This window comes from Mycena indigotica (genome assembly GCF_014461135.1).
Source record: "Mycena indigotica strain 171206Taipei chromosome Unknown Mind.scaff0001, whole genome shotgun sequence".
Lineage (NCBI taxonomy): Eukaryota > Fungi > Basidiomycota > Agaricomycetes > Agaricales > Mycenaceae > Mycena > Mycena indigotica.
The window spans coordinates 4537745-4547647 of NW_023503000.1; the positions used below are offsets into that span (position 1 = coordinate 4537745).

Genomic DNA, 9903 nt, shown 5'->3' on the forward strand with positions numbered 1-9903 from the left:
TCCTCACCCACCTTGCTTCCCAGGCTTCGCTGCCGCACCACCTTCGGCAGCTCCCGAACCGCCCGGCATCTCCGAATGCCCCGACGCGGATGCGTTATTTGGTGATATTACTGTCGCCTCAAAACTGGTCTTACGACCAAACCCTCCGCTTTGCGTTTAACGGGGATCGCAAACGCGGCCGCGCCTTCCTATACGGTCAAGACTTACGCTCGGCTTGCCCCGGAGGCCTTCGTGGTCAACGGAGAGCCGAGCGAAGAAAAAGGCCGTCCGCTACGCCATGTCCTATATGGCGGAGGGACCTGCTCAGCAGTGGGCAGAGCGTCATGGGAGCAAAACCCCCTTCCCCTTCCCTCGGTGGAACCTATTCCTCTCCGAGTTTCGCCTTCGGTTCGTTGAGGAGAACGAGCAGGACCTTGCGCTTGCCAAGTTGGAGAGCGCGGGTTATCACATGGGAACGCGGGATGTCTACGGATACACCGACGACTTCGAGGACCTAATGGACCTCGCCGGATTCGAAGACGCGTTGGTTAAGGTGACCAAGTACCGCCACGGACTTGACCCCCTGATCAACAACGGCATCACGTCTTCGAACGACCCCCCAGACCTCCGTGACTATCTGGGCTGGCGCACTCGGGCTTTCCGACAATATGAAGCCCTGGTGCGAGCGAAGCTCATTAAGGGAACGGCTACCCCGCGGACCGCCGGGAGCTCCGCGCGGCGCCTTCCCCATCACTCGTTCGGCAACTCCGTTCCCCATCCGCCCGGTGGCCGCACCTGCGCCACCGCGGCCCGCGCCCCCGTCCCGGTACCTCCGGCTCCCGTCCCTATGGAGTTGGATCGTACTAGGGCTCGGGGCGCCCCTCGTCGAGCCTGCTTCAGATCGGCGACCCCAATCACTTGGCTCGGGACTGTCCGCTCCCCCCGATGTTCGCCATATGGACATCCTCGACGAGGTGATCCAGCAACTTGGCGATGAGATGCTGGGAGAGCTACTTGCGCGGTTGTCCGACACCGCGGCCTTAGCAGAGGCGCATTCGGAGGCTCCGGCAGAGGATTTTGTCCCCCTGACGAGTGACTGGTGTGCCCTCGTTCGCGTCCATAAATCGTTTCACTTGTTTGTATGATGAATCAACTCCCTTGCCTTACAACGAGCCTGAAACAAAAGACGCACCCCCTGCCCCCTCCGAAGCCCCCGTTCGGATTCGCCGACTTGCCTGGGAGAAAAAGTTACCTGGCAGCTATACCATCTCTGCCGCTCCTGGGGTTAACTCGCTCCACCTTCCTCTCGAACTTGAGTCCACTGCGAACGCGCTCAAGCTCTCCCTCTCACCCTCTCAGGTCTGGTCGACTGCGGAGCCACTTCGGACTTTATCGACACAGAATACGTCAACCGAAACAACGTGCCAGTCCGAAATCTCTCAGTACCCATACCGGTCTACAATGTCGACGGTACTCCCAATGATGCTGGGTCTCTTCCAGTCAGCGGACCCGTTCTACGGTACAACGGACACTCCGAACGCGTTCAGCTGGCTGTAACCCACCTTGGGAAACAGGACTTGATACTCGGATACTCCTGGCTCAAGAAACACAACCCCGAGATCAACTGGGAAACGAAAGAGGTGAAAATGAGTCAATGCCCCCGAAGCTGCTCCACTTGCCGCGACGAGGAACGGACTGAGCGCGCTGAGGTTCGGCGCCTCCGACTCCTCAAATCACGTTTGCTCTCGGGCGCCTTCCCCACCGTTTGCGCTATCGATATTGCCGGTCCAGACGATGCTGACGACGAACTCGTAGCTACTTCGGACCCTCCGAGTCCCTCGCCAGACCTCGACGACGACGAGCATCTTGAAGACGGCAACCGCATCTTCTACACCTCCTTTCGCCCAATCAAGGAGATTCGCGCTGGGAGCACCGTGTCCCAACACCTTGCAGAGGCCTTCGCCCGTAACTCGGCCCCCCCGCCTTCGGAAATTCCGGACTGGGCCAAGGAGTTCCAAGACGTCTTTGACAAGGAGTCCTTCGACACGTTACCAGAGCGGAGGGCTTGGGACCACGCTATCGAACTCGTTCCCGACGCGAAGCCCGCTAATTGCAAGGTGTATCCGATCTCCCCCTTGAACAGCGAACTTGACGAGTTCATCGAGGAGGGACTTGCCACAGGCCGTATCCGCCCTTCGAAATCTCCGATGGCTTCCCCCGTCTTCTTCGTTAAGAAAAAGGACGGAGGACTTCGGTTTGTCCAGGACTACCGCGCCCTCAACGCGATGACGATTAAGAACCGGTACCCCTCCCGTTGATTAATGACCTTATCAACAGGCTTAAGGGCGCCCGTTACTTCACCAAACTCGACGTTCGCTGGGGCTTTAATAACGTCCGGATTAAAGAAGGAGACGAGTGGAAGGCGGCCTTTCGGACCAATCGAGGGTTGTTCGAACCTTTGGTGATGTATTTTGGCCTGACGAACTCCCCGCGACTTTCCAAACGATGATGAATGACATTTTCCAGGATCTCATTCTCTCAGGAGACGTCATGATCTACCTCGACGATATCCTTATCGCGCATTCGGACCTCCGTAAGCACCGCGAGATCGTCCCGAAGTCCTTCGGCGACTCCGAATGCACAAGCTGTACCTTCGCAAGGAGAAGTGCGACTTCGAGAAATCGTCAATCGAGTACCTGGGGGTTATCATCTCTCACAACCACGTCGAAATGGATCCCGTTAAGGTTGCCGGAGTCTCCGCATCACCCGTGGCTGTAACCTGATTCAATCACTGCTGGCAGTTGCCAGAACATCAGATTGCAAAACACCTGGCTCCACCACCCCCCTGGCAAAGCCACTGCATTTTCAACTCTACCTCTGCCGACCCTGCTCACCCAGGTTGATTGATCCTCTCGTGCCGATACTCGCCGTCTAGTCACTTTCAGGGCCAAATCAATCCTGGGTAAATTTTGGGTAAATTCCAGCCCAGCCCTACGCTGGATCGCTCGATGTAACTCATATATTGTATTTGTTCTCTATTTATGCGCACATACTTAGCTACTCCGACACCCACACACACACACACATATGTATAAGGAAGGTGAAGGGGAGGGAGACGGTGCGGAACGGGGCTGGGCAGCAGATTCCTTGCGGGAGCGGTAGAGAGATGAGCGGGCAGATGGAAAAAGTCAGAAGCAGGGGGGAAGGGGTAAGACTGTGGTCGATGCAGACGCCCAGACAGTGTAAAAATCAGGCCACGTAGCAACGCGGAGTCTTGGCGCAGTCTGTCACTGTCAGCGGAAGATTTGATTGATATATGGTACATACATTTCAGCCCTACACGTACATCAAACCATTCGGGATGTCGCCAGACCACCAAGCACGATCCATTCGCTCTGTGCACCTACGAATGACAGTCCAAGTCACCGTTTTCGTCTTCGAGACTGGCAGGATTACCGCATCGACGGCGAGTTTGCCCTCGACGAGGTCAACGATGTTCATCAAATTCACGTCGCCCCCCCACATCTCCATGCCAGGCACCTCCGGCAGTTTCGTGGAGCGAATGCAATCATACCTCATTGGCACGCAATCATAGCGATAAACCACCGATAGGTACTCCGACTCGTCCAACGCTACCAAGGCCAGCCTCTTAATCGACTGGAAGCCAGTACGAAAGGACCTGGTGATCGTCCGACGAATGAACTTCTGTGTTGCGCTATCGATGCTCTCATGTTGGACACCTGCCATCCAGTCAGCTCAGGTCAATTGATGATTGGAACAAAGAAAAGCTCACGCCAGAGCGAAACCGCGAGGTTACTGCAGCACATCCTGTGGGACGCTCGATTGTTCCTCTGACACTACTGGTTACAGTAATACACCTCCTTGCATGCCGAGCAAGTCTGGAAGGACGTTTTGGAGGCAACATGGCCACACTATCAAGACTCAGATTATACACCCAGGCTCAAATGACAACTTACCCCTTGGCATATTCCCTGCGACACGAGCTCTCTCCCCACCCCTTGAAGGACCTCTCACAGGTTTGTGCTTTCTTCAAATTGTTTATTGAGCCCCGACAACGATCTGTCGCTGCTTTCGTTGACGTATCGGGCCAATGTCTCTTTTCCTTTGGTAGCCTGCAAAACCTTCAAGACTCGTGGATTCCACATGGTCTGGCCCAGTGCGGAGTGCAAAAAGGCGATCACCTGTTGCTTGGTGTGTTGAGTGGAGTCCTTGTGAAGCAGGAAGTCCAATAAGACGGGCAGCGCCGAATTCTTTTTGAGTTGGTGAGCATTAGAACGATCGCCTTCGTATAGGTCTCCTCCGCTTGTGCTAACCACAACAGCAGGTTGACATTACTATCCATCGCCCCAGTGCAGCGTTTCCCGTCAGTTCCGTGAAATCGTCGATCGTCAAGAGAGTGGCCAATAAGTCGATCAGCATCCCATATACTCCCTTCCGCCTCAGCTCGACGTGCAAGGCGGCGTTCAGTTCCTCACTCTTGTAGAATCGGTAGAGGAAGTTGAGGGAATCCACTGACATGACTGGTAATGCCCAATGGAAGGGCGAGTCCTTCAGGCCACAGACTTTTGTCGTTATATCCAGAGAGAGCATCAGAATCTGCGCCGTTTGTCGAGCTCCGATGCGATTGACGAAATTTGCATTTTGAAGTTCTTCTTGTCGAAAGCACCGAGCGCTTCCAGAGACCTCAATGCGAGATAGAATACGTCAGCCCGACGGTTGGGTGTTAGATTCCAGGTGGTCGAATGCGACAACCTTTGCACAAGCAACATGTCCTCGATGAGGTAGCGACACAGCGGGCCAAAGGCGTGTTCAAGAGCCCAGGTAAGCACAGCAGAGATCTTCGTCAAGGAAAGCACAGCATTCCTGGTTATTACCTGTATTTCGTCAGCCTCCGTAGCGCAAGCCAACGAGAGGTTCGGAGTTGTTAGTATTGGCAGCGCTCGGCCCGGGTAGTTCACTGGAAAAATGTTTCGATTGCAGTTGGAGATAGTGCCCCTCCTTTATCAGACACTCCTGCCATTCGCAGATGTTCAGCCATATAGCTGTAGCGTCTGGTGTGGTGACACAATCGTCGTCTGCGTTTATCAGTAGTAACATCTCCCATGCCATAACATATTCCGTTTGTTTTTGGCGTTCGGCTTCCCTGGTGGCGTTGACCAAGGAGTTCGGCCACGGGGTCAAGCATCTTCGGTGTATGCTCCACGAAGAAGACCTTAATCCAGCGCCATGCAACCCGCCAAGCGTGGGCTTTGTCCTCCGCCTTCTCGGCTGCGTCGACGACTTGCGCCATTTGAAAGCGAAACTCAAAGAGAACCCGGTTTTCACCGATATTCTAGCATGATGATTCAACGAATTACCAGTGCCACTGGGCAATCCTTACCCAGAGCACGGTGGTCATCGGAGAAAGTGGGTAAGTCGCGATCGTCACATGCACGTGACGAATGTCACGTTCACACGTAACTGAGTGCCTCGAGGCATTGTGACTCGACGCATTTAAAACATCCTACAAATTGTTGCTTTCTAGCTCAGCCATTCCACCAACCTCTGAGTCTCCATCCAGCAAATGTCGATACAGAGCCCCATCTTGAGCCATAACCTCTTTCACCGCATCCGAAACTGATTTCCGCCACTCGGTGTAGAACCCTTCAGCTATTCGTTTGTGTAGCTCCACCTGGCGAAGAGCATACGCGCGCAGACCATTCGCCACCTCTGGGTCGACAAAGAGTCTCGCAGAGGTGGCACGTGCTGCCCACTCGTTCTGCGCAAACCGCAATGAACGCAAAACATGTTTCATTTCTTCACGGATGAGTTCGACTTCTTTGTTCCAACGCACGCGACGAGCCCTGGCTTTTGACCACTCCACACGAACAGCTATTGACCAAACCAGTCAATAATGACTTGAATGAAAACCCTTCACACATACCATCATGCATTTCTTTGGCTTCGCTTCCGATTTCGGCCTGCCAAATCCAAGACACTTTTCCGCGAAGGCGCTTGGTACTAGGTTCGCTTCGAGCACCTCTGGAACCATCGGCACCTCTAAGCCGTTGGGCTGCTTCAATGTCGTTCTCTTCCACAACTCGGCAGTTCACATCTGCATCTTCCAGCTTCTGAAACTCCGGGGCAAAGGCGGGCCCTTTTAGCTTCACGATCGCTTCTTGCGCAGAACGATATTTAGCCACGATTCTGGTGATGCCTTCTTCAAGACGCCCCATAAGTGTTACTGACCGAGTCCACGCCTTTTGACCCACAAGATTGCGATCGCGAAACCAGATCATATGCGTCTGGGCGAAGAGTTTTTGCCCGCAGGGCAACCAAAGCATCGGTACATTGACCACGGCGAAGGTTGACCTCGGTGTCAACAACGCGTTGGACGCATGCCTGCAAACGCTCAGTATGTGTGAGGTCTGACGGCAGGTAAAGCTTCGTGTCTTCTGGTGGTGGAGTCGGTTGATCTGGGTTGCGTTTTGTATCGTCCGCTTGACGCAAGCCCTCGACCCCAGGCATGTAAGTTAATTGCAGCTTTTGGAAAGCCTGTGTTTGTTTGACGAGAGATAGTCGCAGCTCTTGAATCTGACTTGCACGGTCAGCTGTCAAGGACTTGTTTTTCAGAGCCGCACGGATTCGCCTCCTGCCAAGTGTCAATAATAAACGGAGAGCAGGAGTAGGTCAACCTACTGCAAGTTTTGCAATTGAAGGCCCGCTTTGATGAAAGCCACAACCGTCATCTTGCCTTCTAAGACAGGAATTCGGCCAGCCCTGACCTCCTCAAGCTCTTCCTTCTTCAAGTCTTGCACAATTTCCCGCTCGGTAGGGCCAGCTGGTTTTCGTCGTTCATTAGCCGAAACATGCAGCCAAGTCCAGCCACTGACCAGCGTTTCCACCCTGCAGAACAAACGGATTTGGTTGGGTCGGGTCTTTATACCAGTTGTCCATGAGAGTTCGCCATTGTTTTCGCTTGACTTTGTTGATGCTTTGGTCGAATTCCGCAAATTCGTTGCCTTGACGCCAGGCGTTCGAGATGGCGACGATGAGTTTGCGAGACAACGCCCTTCCTAACAATGATTCGTTTGACGTAGTCAAAGAGCAATCCAAGCACATACCTAGTCCCAGATTTTTCTCGAAATTAAGATGATCCACCTTGTCCTCCAATACATCGTGTCGACCTCCTTCGCCCATTTCCTTCGTAGCCCAGCTGGTGGGGTTCAAACTAGCCCATATCCTTTCCATCGCCTCTCCATCGGTCTTTCCCATGCCCAAGAGGTAAGCCAGAGCAAGATGTGCTCTACATTGAAGATCGTGCGCACCTGCATGCCAGACAGGCACGCCAAAAACCACCTCCAGGTCGTCGAAATCGGTAGTAAGCGTGGTTGTATCCGCCGACCCCTCGCGAATTTTGGCCAGCCGTTTGAAGAAATTTATCATCCATTGGCAAACGATGTCATAGGCGAAGCCATACTCCATTAACCGCTCGGTCCAGAGTGTGCATGCCACAATCCAATCCACATTTGCATACCTAAGGTCATCCTTAAGTCGAAAAGATAAGCAACTTGACGCGACATACCGTTCTCCCTTTTGTAGATCTCCTAGTCCTCGAGCTCGCACCAGCCCATGACGGGCACAAACACATCCGGCAACCCCAGAAACACGCAATCCGGTCGTTAAACGAGTCTCCTTCTGGAGCAGAGCAGCAAAGGCAACACAAGAGCTGACCTATTGGGTTACCATGGCATAAACCTCAGTCTCGCTGCCCAAAACAGTACTCACATCTTTTTCTTTGACATAGCTTCGGAGGTGATCCTTGTACGATGATGACTCCACGAAATATCCCAAGCCTGAGCCTAACGACAGGTCTTGATGCTCATTCGGTCGAAGGCGATTCTTGAGGCGAAAGTTCGCGTCGATGGAGAGGATTAATCGGTAAAGATAGCTTGAACGCATTACTATTTTTTCCAAAGATAGATGGGTATTCACCGTTGGCTTGGCTTCACGTTACGCCACCCCTCGGGGAGATTTCTTCCCTCCGCTGGACACGCCCAACATAATACTGCTAACCCACCGGGTGGCGTTGTAGCCATTCCATCAGCCTCGTACGCGCGACCCGCTCGCTTCATCCGCTTCAAGAAATCAAACTGTCGAGCCATCCGCCCAAATGCTTTGTACCGATCCTTGAATCCCATCAGTCTACGACGATCGAGATTATCGTGTGTACTTACAGGAGTGTCGCAGGTTAAGGTGGGGTCGCCTGACCTCTCCAAAGTCCGCATGAAGTCATGGACATTGAGGTTGCCAATGGTGCGGAGCAGACGAAACAGTTCAAGCACATTAAAGGTGGCACAGGTCGCTGGGTTGATGGTTGTCGCTGGGTACCATCCATTCCGGAGTAGTTGCTGCAGCATGTCAGAGCCATTGGTATTGTGGCAATCGCAGTACTGTATGTCAACGACAAAGATTCCATTGACGTCGATGACAACCATTGACCGCCGATTACCAGGGAAGGGACATGTAGCACCCGAATGTCCTAGTTGATACATAGCGCCGAGGCCTGAGCGCCCCCCGCTCTCCACTCGACTGTGGTAGAGCGAAACCTCTGTCCAGAAGCTCCCAGTCCACTCCTACCAAGCGAGGATCAATATGTCGGCCCACAGTGAAAAATGCTTGAGGCTGACCTGAATAGTATGCAAAGGTGACCATTGGTGCTGTTTTTTGACGCAACTTTCGCAGAAGATTTGCACCCCACATTGTCGGCATCGAAAAAAGCGCTGGCCGGCCTGGTTAACTTTGGTCGGGCAGACGGCGCACTGGGTTCGCTGACCCAAACCATCGTGTCGTACGATTTCGTCGAGAAACAACCCCGACACACTTTTCCACACCTCCATAGGATCATCCTACATTCTTCGTAAGCTCTTTTCTCGCATATTTCGTTTCAGGACACGTACCGACTCGTAGCGCTTGCGTTTTGTCACGACTTCGTCAAGGTCAACGTCGAAAGATGAGACTGACGTAGCCAGAGCATCTACCTCATCCATGGTGGCATCCGGGACGGGGACCCAATCCTGCAGTCTTGGGTCGGATTCGTAGACGCGCCCTTTTCGGGGGACGCTTGCTGGGGGACAGATTGAAAGCACTTGTAACAACTCTTGTGTTGTCTGCAGATATATACGCATGCTCGTCGGTCGGGTTGAAGTCCGCATTCTCGTCGGCGTACACATTGCGCTGCGCCAAAGTCAGTGGCGCCATGTCGGTTGTGGAGAGTGAAGAGGAATAAGGCAAGAAAAAATAAGCATCAACACGTAATTGCCACGCCACGGTCACGGGTTTAGAAGCGGCACGCGTTTGGGACTCGTTGATTGGGGATCAAAAATTTAGGGACAAGCGAATTAACGAAGCGCAAAGCTCTATCTACTGAAATTACGACTCGAAGTCAAAGTTTTGATGAGAGGTAGGGTATTGGCAGATTATATCATAAGTTGAGACCGATGCCCCCTCAACTTGGCTGCCCAAAGCCATCCTAAGGTCCACCCGGCTACCATCAAACTCCTCCCCAAGCTGCAAGATATCGCCTTCACTCCCACTTAGGCTAGAGCTTGAGCGTCCGCGCGATATCGTGATAGGACTCGCCAATGGCGAATGCTCGCGTCCACCGGCGTTGCCAGTGGTTGATTGGGATGATGGCGTCGACTCGAAGAAGGAAGGATTCAAGGCCTGGAACGAAGAGGTTGGTTGAAGCCGCGTCAACGCTGAGAGGGGCATCCTAGGACGGACTCCGACAGAACGACGTCCACGAGATAAAATAGATTGGCCTGGGGTTGGATTTCGGGTATAGGCTAAAACCCGCGAACGCTCGGCCAACGCAAACTCCTGCACATCTGCAGGTAGACTCGCCACATCAAACCGACCGAC

At 53.4% G+C, this 9903-nt stretch overlaps 1 protein-coding gene across 1 annotated transcript; it reads right to left on the reverse strand.

Annotated features, from left to right (window-relative positions):
* Positions 1-5503: 5503 nt before the first annotated feature.
* Positions 5504-9240, reverse strand: MIND_00126300 (CxC2 domain-containing protein; the record flags this gene model as incomplete). The annotated part of the gene is made up of 13 exons (XM_037358196.1): positions 5504-5871; positions 5924-6196; positions 6252-6631; positions 6679-6820; positions 6873-7055; positions 7104-7516; positions 7565-7713; positions 7768-7930; positions 7975-8168; positions 8217-8615; positions 8670-8888; positions 8940-9088; positions 9129-9240. The coding sequence occupies 13 exons, from the start codon at positions 9238-9240 to the stop codon at positions 5504-5506; spliced, it is 3144 nt and encodes a 1047-aa protein (XP_037226106.1).
* Between the last annotated feature and the right edge of the window lie 663 nt (positions 9241-9903).